We start from the raw sequence: 18472 nt of genomic DNA on the forward strand, positions 1-18472 counted from the left end.
CGATAGTACAACTTTTTGTTAAAAGAACAAAAAAATCTTGGTGTTTCAAACTTGCAAATGGAAAATAAGCGCAAACATATGTCTATACTTTTGCAAAGTTTTTGATTAAAGAATAAAACCACTGAGCAAGAAACAATAAAAGAATAACTTAGTGCTGCCTCAAACTGCAGGCATCTTCCCTGCTAGATGGGCCAGGACGAAAGGCTGAACAGGTCATAAGATTATCACTTGGTTGAGAACTTGGTACATTTCACCAGTGTTTGCAAAGGCATGTAAAATTCAGATTGCCTGTCGCAGGGACTGTCTGAATATTAAAACTTGCTGAACTAGTGTTAAAAAAACAAAGTCTCCTTCAGACTCATTTAAAAAGTTTCTCAATGTTAAAAGTCTTGCTTAAAGCTGGAAACAGAATAAAATAAGACAAACTTAAAAACACAGTTTAAAAACCACTTGATCATCACAGTATAAGAAAGTTACACCAGTTAAACTTTTTTAATGTCTTCATTTTCCGTGTTAACCACTTATTGCTCTCTTTATCCTCCCTGATTGAATTTTTTCTGATTTTCACTGTTGGTGGAATTGTGCGTGCAGCTCACTCAGGTTGCATAAGCAGTCCAGCTCCTCCTGAATGGCAGTCACAAGAAGATCTGCCGTGTCTAACAGTGCGGCCTCAAAAGTGTGGAGAAAATATTAGGAGATGGTGTGTTATAATGGTTTGTAGTGATGGGATTTCCGACTCTTTTTAGAGAACCGGTTCTTTCGGCTCGGATCACTAAAAATTTTGAATTTTTGTAATCATCTTGTCCTTTTGGGGTATAATAAAAACCCATTTTTTGAAGATTACATTTGTGCCTGTGTGTTCCTGGCTGCTTGGTTCATGACAGGGCCGTAGAAGAGCAATGACCATTCAGCAGGTATACTCTACTTTGTACAAGGAGAAGGACTGCTAAAGCCAAACTGAAGTTCTCTGAATTCTAACTGACTGTTATTCTGCAATGATCAAGTGCAATGTTCCCTCTAATTTTTCATGTGTCTGAGCGAACACACAAACTCCCTGAGCGGTCCCTTGGACCACTGTGAGCAACAGCAGACGTGTGCACTGTGGTCACGCCAGCATCAAATCCATCCAAGTTACATGGTTTATTAAAATAATCAAATTACAGCATTTACATTTATCTTAGACTACTTTTAATTAACTGCTTTAGCCCACTTACAATGAAAATTAGAAAAAAAATCTTGTTCATGACCTGTGTAGTATGTTAGCTCTGTTGTAAGTAAAAATAACTTGAACTCCAATTTTGAAAACACAACTTTTTTTTTTTTGTTAGATTATAAAGCTCTGACTTGTATTATGAGTCTGTGGTCTGGGAGAGAGTCCCAAACCACAGACTCATAATACAAGTCATACAAGACTCTGACTGCAAAATACAGTATATAATGACCAATGTTGGGCAATTAATTATATAGTTACTTCTTCAAAAAAAAGTTACTGAGTTATGCAAACAAAGTTTTTTGCAGCTGTTTACCTAAAAATGCAGCCAAGGCGTTTTTTAAACAAACATTTCAAACTATTTACAGAACAATCAGCTGTTCTGCATCAAATTTGATGCCACACAAATTATTTGTGCCACTCCAAAACGTCCCCCTTCCTAAACAACTTAATGCCATGTTGCTATATCACTTTTTGATTGGTCGACATGGTACATTTTTTGACCAATAGGAAAGGGTGGGGTTTTTTTGGTTTTGTTTTTGCTCACAGGCGGAGAGTGCTTTCGCTTTGTCTCTAGGGGCCACCGTACTTTCCTTATAAAACGCAGTTTTTACAGTTTCTCTCCGCAGTAAATATAAACAACGATAGTATTCAGGAAGAAAACCAAACATTGCAGATATTTTTATCATAACTCTGGTTTTACGTGGTCTATCAACACAATTTAAAAACTGGTATAAAGTCCACACGTTTTCAGTCAATTGTTCCGTCTGTCCTGCTCACATCTCCAATGGTTGTACACGTTGTGATTAACGTGACTTCACTCCACATCAGCCACGCCGCTTTGCTAGCTAAAACACCGGTGTCGGCACATAAGGACGCTGTCATAGCCTGTCAACGACGTTGATTAGCTGCGTATATACGAATGTGAATCGCGTGATTGGCTGGACTATGGGATAAGGTGGCAGCCAGTCACCTACTGACTAACACTGCAAAACAGAATTGTTAAAGTTTTAATTTAATTTCAATTCAGGTTAGATTTTTTTTTTGTGCACAACACAGATGTTCTGTGCGCAGAGACCGAGGCAGCAGTGCGCAATTGCGCACGCGCACAGCTTAGAGGGAACATTGATCAAGTGTTGCCTTAATTTTATTAAGCAGTGTAAATTGAACCAAACTGTACCAGCTTTGCGGGTGAAATTTAAGACTTAATACCTTCTGAAGACCTTTCAGAAAAAGCTGCATTTTAAGAGCAGCAGACACCATGACAAGCCTTGCAGATGTAAAACGTGAAAAATTTGCAGGTGTTTATGAAATCGTACCCTGTTGGCAAGCGGCAAAAATCTGACAAAAGCAGCAATGGATGCCACCACTTTCATGATCTTCACGAGAAGGTCCACATTCACCTCGGAGACCTCCACAATCAGCAGCCGGTCCTCCAGAGACTCAGACTCTGGAACATGCTGAAAAACAACCAGTGTTAAGATCAGGGAGACCCGAGCCTGCTGCTCTTACAGGACAGATTGATGTGACTGCTGACTTACAGTGCTGCTCCATTTCATCATGCTTCTGTACATGCTCTCCTGTGAAAAGAGTAGAAGATGAAAGCGGATTACATCAATTACTTATCCTCTGTTTGTAAAATAACTATTGAATAACTCTCCTCCTGGTTAGAGTGTTTTTAATGTTCTATTGACCCTATTTCATAAGATAAATATTGGACTCCACTGTAAGTGAGAAGTAACTCGATCCCTCAGAGATGTGCTACAACTCCTGGTTTGCATCTTTGTGGCAAAGGATTCATACTTCAGGACAGTAACGACATAACATATAACCAACGTTTTGCAGGAACTATTTGATGCTATTTGAGTCTCAGTGACTTTCTGCAAAAGTCGTCAGACCTCAATTCCTCTTAACATGTAGCTGTGGAGAGAGTTCTCACAAAGGGCCTGAATAGATAGCCCGTAAGGAACCTTGAGATGGGAAACGCTGAAGCTAGAAGGTTAGCAGTGACTGAAGTTTCAAAATAAGTGAGGGCATTACTTAATAGTCAGTGAAACACTCTATAACCTATGTCTGGGTCTTTAAAGTTTACACAGGGCTGACTTCACAAGAAGCTCTGTGGAAACTTTAAAGTGGTGGCGGAATGACATGGGTTGTCGCCTATGAACAGAAAAGTGGATAAAGTTCATGCAGCTTTTGTGCTGCTGTCGCAAAAAGGAAGGAACAAATACAGACAAAATAATATGTACTTGATTTGAAATTCATGCATATGTTCCCTGTTTTTCATTTCTACTAAATTGTGCAATTCCCTAGAGAAGGATGATGCTGTGCTCACTCCTTAGAGGAGAAATCTTTTTTGATTGGCATCTGAATAGTTTGAGTGAAACAGGAGCATGCCCCTGATTTAACAGCACCCGATTGCTCCATTTTCATACCTCACTTGAACCAGGATGCATGTCTTTTAAAACAATGTGGATTCCTAGTCTCCAATCTCCAACTGTAACTGGATCTTTGAGGTAATCTCTGGTGAAATCGCAGCACGCATCCCAGCTGTTAAAAAACACAAAGGCCTGGAGAGGAAGAAAGGGGAAAAATGATGCAGAGGAAACATTCAATATTAATCATTAAATTGAATTAAATTTGCAAATGCAAATTTCTCTGTATCAGCCTGCTGGGTCTACTCCTCACCCTCCTCTGCAGTGATAAAACAATTATGTTGTAGTACAGAGTCTGAACAGTCTGATCAGGGAAGTAACGCCACACCAGCTTGGCAACATCCTCCTGTCTGTAGTTTCCTTCTGGCAAACCGGTCAACATGATCGTGGAGAACGTAGAACCTTGAGATTGGGCTTTCTACAAGACACAAGGTTCAAGAACCAAAGTTGATGTGAAGAGAAACTTTGCAGTACTTTTTAAAAAATATATTACTATAACTGACCACATAGAGAAGACAAAATGAAACCAAGTTTGGCAGAAAAAAAAGAAATGTGGCTTTTGAGGTCGGTATTTGGACAAATGGACGCCTCTTGATATTTACTCAAGGATTCCTGTTTAACACATGAAACCTTGGTATATAAAATGCACTCACCTCAATGTCATCAGGTTCCCTGACAGTTAAATACTCTAGAAGTGTAAAACACACACAGTTAGTAACAGTCAACACTTTATATCTGGAGGTTAATTTTAGTTTCTCTCACCTGGGATTGTGAACCAAGGAGCGACAGTGGGGAACACAAAGGGACTAGTTGTCATTGTGATCCAATATGGTGAAGTGCTGCGTTGTGGGATGGTCATATCTTCTGTTGGGACAGCTGCCCCGTCAACAGCAACCTCGCTGTCTGGCAAAGCTTTGTGTGGCAATCTTGGTGCTGCACAAGCAAAAATAAGTTTTGTTTAATTTTTGTGTGTGTGTGTGTGTGTGTGTGTGTGTGTCAGGTTTTTAACTGACTTTCAGTTCAACTTTAAGCACCTTTACAGATATCCAAGGTATCATAGGCATCAGAAAAAAAATGATTAGAGAGTTAGATCAAATGCCAGTCTGAAAAAGTGGAGTTTAAGTAATGGCTCTGGTTCATGTGTCTAGGGCAGAGACAATAAAAGAAAGAAATTGACCGCTGATGGAGCAAAGATTTCTGGAGGGACCAGAAAAGAGGTCAGAGAGATAACAAGGCAAATGAGCATCAAAGGATTTGTGGGAAGGAGAATCAGTGTTAGTGAATCAAAGTTGAGGGAATGTGTTGCAATAATTTATTGTGGATGACGATAAAGCAGCAGTTTTGCATATGTTGCAACCTTTCTCGGACTTCGCTTTATCCAGAGTCCAGGGAAGAACTGAAAAATATATTCATGAGTGTTTCACAAACAGAAAATGAAGGAAAGATTATTATCCAGACTCTGTGTGATAGATGTGATGTGTTTCCACGATGGTGGAGATGGGAACAGCTGGTGCAGCACTGGAGACAAAATAGATTTTGCAATATCTGGTAGTGAGAAGCCACAGCCCTGAGCTCAATCATACTGTTGAAATTTTTGAGGAAACTTCAGAATAACCGGGGTTACTGGCAGTGTTAGTTATTTCGGACCTGACTACTTGTATTTCAGTATTGATAAAACTGAACTCCGAAAATATCTCTAAGTTCCTCTTTTATGACTTTAGACAGTTCTCCTCGCAGGGGGTTTAGTGTTGGCTTTCAGTTCTTTAGCAGTCATGCCTGCCGTTTCAGTTAGGTCGGATAAGACTTAGTTCGATTCATCTGTATCACGTTGGCGCGTGGTTCTTGCAGGCCGCGAGGTGTCTTCTTTCCACCAGAAAGTCCCACAGTAGTCTGTGGTTCGGCCCAATAAGTCCTTATTTTGTTCTCTAAGCAAATTTTAGGAGTTCAGAAAGTGGAATGTGACATTTATAAGAGAATTTTTCAGAATTCTGCAGCTCTACTAAGTTGTGTGTTACACCATGTCTTGCTCTATAGCGCCCCTGATTAGTTGGAATTTAATCTGTCTCTAGTATCAGTATGCTTTTGCCACTCCTTGTAATCTTCAATTCACTTGCTTTTTTTGTGCATCACCCACTAAGACGACAATATTTGCCGTATTGTCCAAAGACAAGAGTCTCTTTGGACAATACGACCAATGTATAAAAAGTATAACTCTTAAGCTTGCCTTCTAGAAGACCATGTAGATCTTTAAAGCGTGCAAATGTACCTCACCCAAAGCAATCCCACAGTACAGGAAGGCCAGCAGGACAAAAGCAGCTACCCTTACCAGACAGGTTTTACAGCCAAAAAACAACCCACCATATTCAGGGTATTACCAGATGACCTTCCATCAACTTCACCTTTTTTTTCCCGTTTAAATCACATTTATTTAAAATCCCATTCAAAACACACTTACGCAGTGACGTAAATCCACTGTGTGGTATTTCCACCCTTGACAATTTGTGGCCAGTGGCCTGTTTTAGAAGGCTGTACCAAACACCAAGGCGATCAGCATCACACAGAGACTCAAATTCAATTAACACCTGAAACACAAGAAAGATAAAATTTACTCTAAACATTTTAATTTCACATTCTAAATGGTAGAAAATGGAACACATGGAAACAGTGAGCTAAGCACAGCTTTATTGTGGAGTTCACTGGATTCAAAAGTCAGAAATCCTGGCTCAATGAAGCACTGGAGCCGTGCTCAACGTGACCCCTGCACTAATGCTCTAATGTGATGAACACTAGTGCGCATGAGCATATGAAGAATCATGTGCTACAGCGAACAGATTACCTGCAGTCTCTCTTTACTATCTTTATAGTTTTGCAGTTGTGCTTTCATCAAGATAAGTAGCATCCAAAACCAGTCACATTATCTTGTTTTAATGTGTCTGTCAATTTTGGGGGGATAGTTAAGAATACACTTACATAAACACATATCTCATACAGCCTTTCACAGACTTTTAAAACATGCACTTGTTGCTGCTTATAAGTGTGTTTATACCTTGTTGAGAAGAGGCAGGTAGTTTCTTACAATACCGATTTTTCCCAAAGCTTCTCTGAGATCCCGGGACTCGCCTGGTGAGATGTTCCTGATGTAGATTGTCCGTGCTCCAATATCTGTCCCTTCCTGTTTCGAGAAACCCGGGTGAACATTAAAACAAACCAGAAACAGTATGTAGTTTAACAATATTTCATGCTTTCTTAAACTACAGTTCCAAGATCAAGGTCATAAGTTTGCACATATAGTCACACAGCAGGTATGCACCCTGGCAGCTATCTTCATTATCCAAACAATTTATAATTGCAGCTCTTGCTTTTGTTGATAACATTGTTTGAAAAAATATTTAAACTTAGCTGTGTACACAGAAAACCACTTTTGGCCCTTTCCTGGGTTCTTAGTTTTTTGCACGTTTCAAATTAAATAAAAAAAACAAACAAAAAAAAAAAACCACATTTTTTTTTTAAATACAAAATGCAGTTTTGAATGAGGATTTAACTTATTGCAGGAAAAAAGTTATCCAAACCTTTCCTAGCCATGTGTTAATATATGCTCATATTTTTCAAGGTGTTTTGACTTGGATGTGAGTGCTGCCAGTTATAACTTTATACTCTATACTTTATAAGGTATTCTAGTGTAGTCTTTGTTTCTGAGATATGTGTGCGTGTTACCTTCATAACATAACACAGCCGATTCATCAGATATCTATAAAACTCAAGCTGAAAGAAAAACAAATAGTTAAAAGTCATTACATCAAATAAATGTTGGATTCTGTTAAATTGATTTCAGTTCAAAGAGTATTTTTTATTACTTATAGCCTCTACAAAATATTACATTTTTTTTTTTACTTACAACCACATTTGAAATAGATTGAACATTTAAAAACATCAGCTTGCTTTTAAGGATACTGTTTCCATCAACAAGCAGAAACAGATATTTTCAATTATTTTTAGTAACATATCTCACAATAGTAAAGTGTATTATCTAAACACAGCGCTCACCGGGGTCTTTAAATTCCTGCTCTTCACAACCTGCAGTCGAAGTTTAGACCCATTGAGAAAAAATTTACGTTCATTTTCTGATGCTAGCACGATGTTTTTGGCTGCCATTGCTGTCGGCATGAGGGCAAAAGCCTGAAGGAAAAACAAACAAACACTGACACACTGCGCTCACAAAATACGTAATAACTAAATGTTAGTTAGGTCGTCTTAGAAAAGACATATAGAATCCCATTAAAATGAAGGTAATAATCCAGCCCAATGCAAATTCATGGCCTGGTGCTTACCATGCGTGCCGGTGGTATAACGTAGATCGTGTCGTGATAATATTCAAATCTGTGTGGAGTGAGCAGACCGGCGATGTCCTCCTCTGCATAACAGCCATCACGATACTTAGGCAGGTTGCTTATTAACAGCACCTTGTAATTAAGCGAAAAAATCTGTGCAAAAGAAAAGAATAAAGTCAGAGTTTTAGATTCGTTTACAATTGAAGAAATTCCGGACAGAAATCTCAAAAAGGCAAAACATTCAGTTAGAAACTGTGCCTCACTTTGAGCACTGTCTACAACTATGAACACAATGAGGTACATCAGAATAAAATACTGAGTACAAAATGTTTCTGATGCTGATTTTGGTTTGACTTCTTTTTTTTTTTTAACATAGTACAGCTCAACCTTGACTCACTGATAAAAAAAGGCAGTAAGAGTCAGCTATGAAAGTACTTTTCATTTAAGGTGGATCCTTAAAGAGTGATAACTGATTCACAAAAGGAAATGTGTAAACAGCACTATTGCACTTTTCAAACTCAGGAAGGAAAAACTGTTTCTGTAGTAGACTGCTTAAAAAGAAAAGCTGGGCTTCTATTAATTTGTGAGGAACTTTCATCTCTTATGCTTCTTAAAAGGTTCTTTAGTTCTAAAACAACTTGCTGAGGTTTTCAAGACCCCTACTTAAACCCCTATTTTTTTAAGCACTCAAAACCACCATGTCCTGGATGATTGTGCATATAATTTGAACATTTCAAATTAGCTTTTTAATAACAGACTTTTAATATGTGTTAGTATACAAGATAATTTTTCGCCATCTTACAATGCTGTGATTGCAGCCATTCTCCAACTCTCTGTGAATGGTACTCATGGCCATTGATCAATGGGTTTTGATCAGTGAGTTTTGATCAGTGGTTGTTGATCAATGGTCATGAGAATTTGCATAATTAAAATTAGGGGACTGACCTCCCAGCCCATTGTTCTTTCAGTGGGCTGGTTTCAGTCATTATGCAAATGTACTGTTTATAAGATTTGGGGAAACCTGCAGTCAGCTGAGACTGAAGAAGTCACTTGGATGAGTGACGAAACGTTTCTCCCACAAAACGCTACGTCCAGATGAACAGAATCAACTTTTGGAGATACACGATAATTATTTTGTTTTGGTACTAAATTGGTAACCACGCTTTGTGTAATTCTATTAGTGTATGTAAATTTCTGCTATTGCGACATCCCTACTGAATTTTTAACATTTTTCTACATTTACACCTACTTGAGTGTCACCTGACAATGAGATATAAGCTAACTATAAACTTTTAAAACAAATTGAACTATTTCAGATCAAAACCTAACCACTTTGACAAAGCATGTTTTTCTTACAGGTATAATTTAAGTGTTTTTTTAATGTTACCTTTGAATGGGGAAGTCTGACTGTCTTGAGACAACCTGTAAAGTGCAGAGCAAAAGAAAAACAAAAAATAATTATAAAATAAAAATTATGTTCACACTGGGAAATCTTTCATACAGATCTTTCGGGATTTCTTACGGATTTTTTCTGGACATAGTTGCTTTTCTATCCGTTCCCCAAATGTTGGGTGGGTAGGAGCGACCGGATACTTTGAGATCTTCTTTGCAGTCACAGAGACTTAGAATAAAGGAAATGTAGTTAAGTTAAATAGTGGTAGTTTAGATAGGATGCAAATTACCCAGCTGATTTAAATAAAAATCTGAAAACTGTTCTCGTCAAGAAGCACAGTCTTTAGCTTTTGATTCCGTCCAACATCCTGCTGTCAACGATACTCCACACATGAAGGTGTTTTCTGTCCACTTACCTTTGTCCTTTGTAACCGTTTCTACACTTTCAACTCTCTGCTTTGCCTCCACAGAAATCTCAGGTGATTTTCCTGCAGTCTGCTGTTGTGTTTCTTCTTGTACAGCAGAATCTGAGCTCTGCTCGGTCTGTTCTGAAGCTTTGAGTGAATCTTCTGGACTTTTGATGACAGTTTGTGGTTTCTGAGGTGGATCAGTGGGTTTTGGTGGCGATATATTTGGCTTGGTCTCAGCTGCACTAGTTGGTAGTTGATTCTCACTCGATATAGCTGGTAACGCCTGATTATCTTTGCCGTCAGTAGAAGTTTCAACTTCTGTGTGGTCCTCCCTTTCAGAAGCTGATGCTTTTCGTGCTTCACCTTTAGGCCCCATCGCAGATTCATGAATCTTTGTTTCAGGTTTCTTGTGTTTTGTCTCTACATCAGGCTTATTCTCTGACGTTATTGATTTAGATGGATCCACTTTTTCTTTTTTCAGAGTTCCTGCTGTTTTAGATTTCTGCGTCGTTGAGGCCGTTTCTGCTTTGGAAGTCAAGACTTTTAGCTCACCATCAACTGCAGCATCTTTAATTGGTTCAACAGCCTTCATAGCATTGGCTGTATTTTTAGGTGCCACCACAGCTTCTTTAGCACCGGTTTGAGACCCTTTGGGTTTAGGTTTTCCTTTCAAATCACTGGTGTTAGGCTGCTTTTCGGGACTCTTCGTAGATTTACTCTTAGATTTTTCGAGGCTTGAAGCTGCTTCTTCAGCCTTATCACCAGTTTTTACAGTTTTAGCTTTCTGCTCAGCTGAGATGTTTTTCGCTTTGGAAACCGAGACTTTTGCTGTAGTTTCCAGTTTGGTTTTTGTGGTTTTCTTGGATGCAATTTCCTGTAAACAAAGATTATTTCGGATTAATCAGATTACTGATCATTTTGCCACAGAAGAGCAGCAATGTTAATATTTGTATTTATCAAGGGAAAACAAAGTTACCTTTTCATTAACAACACTGACAGTTACTTCTTTTATGTCAAAGTTCTTTAAGCTCTTCAGTTTCTCAGCATCTTCCTGTTTCTCGAAACACACAACTGCCTGGGTGTGCACACACACACACACACACACACACACACACACACACACACACACACACACACACACACACACACACACACACACACACATATTAATTTGGATTACTACCAAAACTGTTAAGTTACTACATTCACACTAAAAATCATACATGAGCACTTGTCACGAGCTTACAAGTATTTACTGACAAGTTTGAGTTTTCCAAGCAAACTACAAGCAACGGTGGCAACTTGCAAGCAACCAATGCAATTCCAATGATGTTTTCAGTGCAATGTGTATAAATAGATTAAAAATGCATAATGCAAAGCAGCAAAATAAAAACAAAATACAGTGTGTATGTTTTCATAGGATTAGACTTGAGCAGAAACTTTCTGACATTGCGATGTCTATATAAAAGCTCAGTATAATCTAAAGTAGCCATGAATGTGAGGGCTGCAAGACCACAGAAGAAAAGTAAGGATAACCAACTGACTTTAAACCGCATGATGAATGCAGGACTACAACCATGAACGGACAGTATATTTATAGAGAATTGTAGCTACGGTGCATAAATATCTATCTTAGATTGCAGAAGCAAACCAGGAGACACATTTTCTCTAGATTCACAAGTAGGTCAATGAACTCATCCATCTATAACAGTGAGCAAATTTCAGTGTACATACCTGTAATTTTGACCTAAACAAAACAACTGACTTGGTTTTTCCGAATTTCTCCACAGCAGAAATCACTTCACTGTGAGAGAGACTACTGACAATCCCTTGTAGCCTCACCATGGTTGGAGGGGAAGATTTAGCAGCCTGTGGAAACAGAGAAGAAAAATATTAACAAACCAAATGCAGATTTCATCATGACAACTGGACTCAAAGTATCTGCTTGTATAAATTTGTTTTGAAGGATTTAATCTTGGTTTTGTGGCATCAACAATCACGTCATCTGTCACTGACCACATTATAAATTGTCCAAAACTGTCCATTCATGAAAAAAGGCATAATGTGAAGTCACCTTGGTCTTCTCTGTGCTAGGCCTCCCTTTAATTGATTCTGGAGATGCAGAACGTGAGGACGATGATGATGATGTTGATGGCGACGACTTCATCTTGGCTAGCTCAGCCAGCAGGGCAGGAGCCAAAGTTTTGACGACAGTCTCCAGGTCAGACTGTTTTGATAAGGACTGGAGAGCTAAAAGACCACAGGTACAAAAGAGATTCACACTTTGGTGGGTGCCAAGTCTCAAAAATCATCTACTGCTTCTGAAAGTTTTATAATAGTAGAAAAAACTATACTGACATTTTCTGGTGGCACTGGTCTTTATTTATAATGTGCATTAGTAAAGTTAATGTGTGTGTGTGTGTTTGGGGGGGGGGGGACAACTTTGATCTTAGAAAAACCTAATGAGTACATACCGAGAAATACCATGAAGCAATTTTCAAACCTGATGTTTCCAGCAGTTTCTTTGCCAAGATCTTCGAGCTGCTCAACTTTCGCATAGGAGATGACCTCTCCGTCGACGATCGCCTCTCCCAGCTTCTCCTTGGTGATGAACGTTTCTCATCTCTTCTTCTCGGCGAGGATCGTCTCTCGCGTCCCCTTGAGCGTGATCGATATCGTGAAGAGGAAGGACGGTCATACCACGAGGAGTCAGAATGAGACCGGGACCTGAAAAAAGTATGGATCAAAGAACTTAATGACTCATAAACATCTCAAAGCACACATCCAGCATGGATACAAAAGGTAAATAGTCCACCAATTAAGTGTTTTTAAGTTTACATTATTAAATAAATTACATTTCGCCCTCTCCACTGGAGAGCTAAATCTTTTTTGATTGATCCTAGTTCTCAAAATGTATGTTGGACAGACCTGCGATTACGTCTGGAGCTGTACGGAGATCGTGATCGGCTTCTGTGTCTCTCCCTTCGGGGGCTGCGTGATCGAGAACGGGAATGACTAATTCGTCTGTCCCTCCTACGCTCCAAGTCACGGCGGCGACGTGGACTGCCAGAGCGGGAACGGCTACTTCGTCTGTCCCTGCTACGCTCCGAGTCATGATGGCTGCGGGAGCGGGAACGGCTACTTCGTCTATTTCTTCTTCGCAACGAGTCACGATGAGTGCGGGGGCTGCGAGAGCGGGAACGGCTACTTTGCCTGTCCCTGCTACGCTCCGAGTCACGATGGCTCCGGGGGCTGCAGGAACGGGAACGACTCTCATGTCTGGTTTTCTTCTGGGAAGTCTCAGCAGAAGTTGAGGGAGAGGGCTTGGCACCTGACGCACTAACAATTGCATATAAAAAGAAAGGCACATGTTAAATCAAAGAAAATGAAAGCCTCCAATACTGGCATGTTTTTTTATTCGCCAAATGACTTCAAATGAAGATATTTACCCTAGCAGTGATGCTATTTCACCGTTCCACTCTGGGTATCTGTGGAAAAACACAGATACATTTTTGTCAGATGTTGCAAGGTAGAATGTCCTTAAAAATATATTATTGTTCATTAATCCAGAAACTCAGAAATGTATTCAGCCTTTCAACAATTTAGGTTAGGGGAAATGGCTCATGGTAAATGCTGCAAATCATTAAGGTGCTTTAAATGAAAAAATACAAATGAACAGTTCTTAGGAAGCTATCCTAGCATTACAACCCCAGCATCATTTTGGCACACCCATGGTTGTGCTGCCCCAAAGATATCGGTTCATAATCACGAAGTACAGAGAAGAAAGATTGACCGCTTTCGCAGAAGTTTGCAGTTCTCGATGTGAAGGCTGGTATTCTGGTGGGAGACCCAATCCTGGTGGTCACAACAAAAAACAAACATTTAGACAAGGTTTATTATTATCAGGAGCAACGTTTGTCATTGACATCACTTGCTGATAAAAGGTCACTAAACTTTGCAGTGGCCTTAAATAAAATTCTTAAAATATTAACAGTTAGTCCTTCACTGAACGCAGAAGCATTATAACATTAGCCAGGAGCCTGGATTGTATTTAAACCTTCATAGGCCAAAAACCAGGAACAAATAAGCGTGACACATTATACCTCTCCTGGGATAAAATTTTAAAAGTGAAATTATTTAGTATATATAGAAAACACAAGTCAAACATCTGATTACACACAACCAAAACAAAACAAAAGGTCAATTAGGCTCTGGATTCTGGACTCTCAGGCTCTTCTTATGGCATCAAACTTTCCCGAGGCTCCAAGAAGGTCGTCTCAGGAGAGGCCAAGTTTGGATTAGGACAAAATGCACCACCTATGACGATCACAGTTGGAGTAGCGACAGGAAGATGACGTTGAAATAGGCCAGAAGAGGAAGGCGCTGTTTCTTTGACAAGGAGCTCAAATGTGAAATTTGGTACAGCGAAGGAAGGCCGATCCATAAAGAGAGATTCAACAACAAATCAAATCTGGTGCTTGTGTAGCTCATGAGTGGGTGCAGCGGGTGCTTATGTTTGTGGTAGTACATGAAGTTGCCTTTTGGGACACAGAAACACTAACTTAAAAAGAAAGTATGAGTAAAAAAAACAAAAACAAAAAGAAGCGAGTATTACACAAAAACAAGGTGCCTACTAATGTGAAATAAAGGACAAAACACACTATTCTTAACTCTAATGACAAAAGACAAAAAGGGGAACTTTCACATTCAGCAACAGTTCCAGAAAAAGCAAAGCTGAATGTGCACTGTGGAACAGCAGCCCAAGGACAGAGACAAATGAAAAAACAGCCGTCTTCCAACATTTTCTGATGCACAGGCTCTTCAGGTTTGCAGGTTCCTCCTCATCACGTCATCTGAGGCCTTGGTTCCATTGTTAGCAAAAGCCTTGAATGTCTTCGCATCAGTTTATGTCAATTTAAAAGAGATTAAATCTATCAATTGCAAGTACAGACCACTGAAGATTCTGAAGCTCTCTTATTAGTAGTGTTTTTCAATTACAATATCTGATAGACATATAGTTAAGTTTAGTCTGCGCTGTAATCCTTCAGAAATTCTGGTACAGAATACTGAATTGCAGAAATATGTGAAAATTTGTCCAAATGTTTGTATTCCAAGTTGGTAGTCTTCCTACAGTCATCATTATGCAGGAATAGTGTATAAAACAAACCAAATAGACTTGAAAGTAGCATACATGAAGCTTTTTCAAAACCACAATCCTATAATGGGATCCAAAATCAAATAACAAACAAAAAACATTGCATGTCAAATAAATAAAAACCGATAGAAAGCAAAAACTTCAAACAATCTTCCACTTACCTTCATCTGAGTACATTCCTTGTTACATAGAGAGCAGGTATGAGGAAAGACCCTAGGTGAAGCGGCAGTGTAGTCTTGCATCTGGACCAGCACTGGGATATTCCTTGTCACTTCTACCTTTGCTGGAAGCTGCTTCGTGGAAGCGGGCTGCGGTATATGAATGAAATTCATGAAGTTCTGCATTAGCGGAGAGAGACCCGGAGGAACGGGCACTATGAGCCCTGGCATGAGGGACGGCTGTGGAACTGGCTTTGCAGCCGAAAAAACTTGAGACTGCAAAGCTTGTCCCATATGCACAGCTGGCTGATTCTGCATCTGCTGCAACCCAATCGGCAGGTTAGGTACCTGGGCCGTCTGCTGCTGCTTCAGTTGTTGCTGTTGCTGCTGCTTCAGTTGTTGCTGTTGCTGCTGCGTCTGCTGCTGCTTCAGTTGTTGCTGTTGCTGCTGCTGCTGCGTCTGCTGCTGCTTCAGTTGTTGCTGTTGCGTCTGCTTCACTTGTTGCTGTTGCGTCTGCTTCACTTGTTGCTGTTGCGTCTTCTTCACTTGTTGCTGTTGCGTCTGCTGCTGCTTCAGTTGTTGCTGTTGCGTCTGCTGCAGCTTCAGTTGTTGCTGTTGCGTCTGCTGCAGTTGTTGCTGTTGCGTCTGCTGCAGTTGTTGCTGTTGCGTCTGCTGCTGCTTCAGTTGTTGCTGTTGCGTCTGCTGCTGCTTCAGTTGTTGCTGTTGCGTCTGCTGCTGCTTCAGTTGTTGCATCTGCTGCTGCTTCAGTTGTTGCATCTGCTGCTGCTTCAGTTGTTGCATCTGCTGCTGCTTCAGTTGTTGCATCTGCTGCTGCTGCTTTGGTGGTGGTTGTTGCATTGTCTGTTTCACTTGTTGCTGTTGCGTCTGCTGCAGTTGTTGCTGTTGCGTCTGCTGCTGCTTCAGTTGTTGCGTCTGCTGCAGTTGTTGCTGTTGCGTCTGCTGCTGCTTCAGTTGTTGCGTCTGCTGCTGCTTCAGTTGTTGCTGTTGCGTCTGCTGCTGCTTCAGTTGTTGCTGTTGCGTCTGCTGCTGCTTCAGTTGTTGCATCTGCTGCTGCTGCTTTGGTGGTGGTTGTTGCATTGTCTGTTTCACTTGTTGCTGTTGTACCTGCTTCTGCTGAATTTGCTGTTTGTTCATCTGCTCAGAAACATTTGATACTTGCCCGTGAGTCTTACTCTTTTCTTTGATGTGACTGTCGCTGCTGCTGCTGCCAATGAGTACAAGGCCTGGTCGGCTGGGATGCACACTACGAACTATATTAGGAGTTAGTTGGCTTTTAGACGCTGACTGGCGATCCGGCTCTGGATTTTTCAAAGGAAGGGCTTTAGTGACTTCTGATTTAAGAGGTCTTATGTCTGTGTCTGTCTTTGGCAGAGAGAAACCTTTGAAGATTTCTTGACATGACTGGTTCGGTTGGGTGTGCAGTTGTTGAGCTGGATCGCTACTTCGCATTGAGCCATGACTGGTAAAAGAGCTGCCTTGATCACGGGAAGAAACCAAGGTGCTGTTTTTCACCTCTGTCATACTTTTTTGCAGTGGTTCTCGACTGTGACCGCTACTATCATAGGAGCCCATCAGCAGCGTACCTCCACTTCCACCACTACTGGCTCCGCTGCTGCTTCTTCCAATTTCATCCCCTAAGCTCCCAGTATATTTGCCAGTATGTCCATAATCAATCACTTTACTTGGTTGGACAATAGGTGACAATTCATCCTGACGCATCCCTTCCCCTCTTGAAGTACTCAACCTTTCCCTTCCACTCATACTTGTGATGGAATGAGGATCATAGTAGGATTTTGATGGACCTGCTGTTGCAGATCTCTTTGCCTTTTCCATGCGGATTTGTCGTAAGATAAAAGGCAGGTTGTCAGGAGTCATTTGATCTTCGGGGTATGAGATCAGATGTTCCAGGTCCTCTTTTTCAAGTCCAAACTGCATAAGGATGTTCACAGCTGTTTCTGAAGTGTACTTGGGACGAGTAGACTCTGCAGAGCCCACAGGTTTGTCTGGCACTGGGTAGTCATAATCACCTAAGCCTGGAATGGATTGCACATTGCGCTCTCTTTCATTCAAGGCATTAAACCTACTGTCACCAGTGCTTTGATAGCTCAATGAAGCAGATGATGAACAGTATTTAGCCGAATCATCCTCAGTTTCCCGTTTGTAGCTTGGCAACCAGTCCATGGAGCTAGTGCTACTTGCAACATCAGGGGGTCTTTGAGAGTTTGAGGACAACACGTAGGGAGTCACATCTTTGCCTGAAGAATCATACTCATCTCTTTGAGTGCTGGTAAAATGACTGTTCTTTTTTACAGGCTGATTTCTCACCTCCTCTCTGGCTCTGCTTATATGCATGTCTATGGACCTCTTTATGTCCTCTTCCATTGAAGTCTTACTCCCTTCTGGCCTGTAGCTCATTATTCCCCCAGATTTTGCAGGAGTCGCAGATGAAACTCCGGAAGAGCTAAAGCTGGACCCAGGCCCAAGATGAGGAGATGTCTTATGAGAGTCTCTCTCTGCCTGCATACTGGACTGTCCATAGCGCCCCTGGGCTGAACTTTGATTCCCAGAGGCATAGGGGTTGTATAAGGGATGGGACATGGTGTTAGCAACCTTCAGAAGGTTTAGTAGACTGATGGCTGCAGCAGTCGGGCAGGGGGGTGTTGTGGGTATAAATGGGGCGTGTGTGTTGCTTCGACCACCAACAGCAACAGCATTATTTATCTGTGTCAAATTAAGGTGGGCTTTCAGCTGAGCCAGCCGCAAGCATGCAGCTTGCTGTCCGATCAGTAAAAAGCTCCCTGGGAGCCCACCCAGTAGGGGGCTCTGTTGGGGCCCTGGTGCAAGAGAAGGGGTGTAACGCTTCGATGGCAATGGAAAGCTGGAAAGTTCAAAATAAAGAAAACAAAGAAAAAAGGTTAATGAGTTGTACTGGGCCTCAGAATCTTGGAAAGATGAGGTCCATCATCCGGAAGGCCGCTTCTTAATTTGCAGACTCTGCTTTCCAAAGATTTCTTCATTCATACGGATTCATTCTGTCAGTATCATATCTTATCATCTTCATCTTCACTAGTAAGAAGGAAAGGTGGAAACAAAAGCATCAAAAACAGAGACACACAGAAAACAAGGCATTTTAACAATAGAGACACAGGAGACAACAACAACAAAATAGAAAGGAGGTGTTAACATTAGAAGAATAAGGTTAATAGATCTTCCAAAGCAGCTTATCTTATCCTCCTCTATCCTTTTCATGTCCCTGATCTGTGGATAGAGACACGGAACATACACGCTAGTCATCCAACATCTAGATGTTTCTAACAAGACCCATGATTAGTGCCCAACAAGGTCGAACTAAAGTCAATCTGT

The 18472-nt window shown here is 40.7% G+C and overlaps 1 protein-coding gene across 1 annotated transcript in view; it reads right to left on the reverse strand.

The window, feature by feature from the left end:
- LOC146390489 (uncharacterized) overlaps nucleotides 1–18051 on the reverse strand; it is a 33894-nt gene extending 15843 nt beyond the window's left edge. The window contains exons 1-22 of the mRNA XM_084923541.1: nucleotides 15092–18051; nucleotides 13569–13630; nucleotides 13225–13263; nucleotides 12704–13114; nucleotides 12279–12502; nucleotides 11850–12025; nucleotides 11510–11644; nucleotides 10752–10850; nucleotides 9782–10649; nucleotides 9496–9594; nucleotides 9361–9395; nucleotides 7974–8126; nucleotides 7690–7821; nucleotides 7360–7407; nucleotides 6692–6817; nucleotides 6101–6227; nucleotides 4408–4578; nucleotides 4299–4333; nucleotides 3899–4063; nucleotides 3646–3780; nucleotides 2752–2790; nucleotides 2530–2670 (exon numbers count right to left, since the gene is read on the reverse strand). Of these exons, the coding sequence (XP_084779667.1) occupies nucleotides 2530–2670; nucleotides 2752–2790; nucleotides 3646–3780; nucleotides 3899–4063; nucleotides 4299–4333; nucleotides 4408–4578; nucleotides 6101–6227; nucleotides 6692–6817; nucleotides 7360–7407; nucleotides 7690–7821; nucleotides 7974–8126; nucleotides 9361–9395; nucleotides 9496–9594; nucleotides 9782–10649; nucleotides 10752–10850; nucleotides 11510–11644; nucleotides 11850–12025; nucleotides 12279–12502; nucleotides 12704–13114; nucleotides 13225–13263; nucleotides 13569–13630; nucleotides 15092–17707 (6036 nt within the window). The 5' untranslated portion in view covers nucleotides 17708–18051. The remainder of the gene's footprint in view (nucleotides 1–2529; nucleotides 2671–2751; nucleotides 2791–3645; nucleotides 3781–3898; nucleotides 4064–4298; nucleotides 4334–4407; nucleotides 4579–6100; nucleotides 6228–6691; nucleotides 6818–7359; nucleotides 7408–7689; nucleotides 7822–7973; nucleotides 8127–9360; nucleotides 9396–9495; nucleotides 9595–9781; nucleotides 10650–10751; nucleotides 10851–11509; nucleotides 11645–11849; nucleotides 12026–12278; nucleotides 12503–12703; nucleotides 13115–13224; nucleotides 13264–13568; nucleotides 13631–15091) is intronic.
- Between the last annotated feature and the right edge of the window lie 421 nt (nucleotides 18052–18472).

The sequence above is a fragment of the Perissodus microlepis genome, chromosome 3, assembly GCF_051167445.1.
Source record: "Perissodus microlepis isolate ML-2025 ecotype Zambia chromosome 3, ASM5116744v1, whole genome shotgun sequence".
Lineage (NCBI taxonomy): Eukaryota > Metazoa > Chordata > Actinopteri > Cichliformes > Cichlidae > Perissodus > Perissodus microlepis.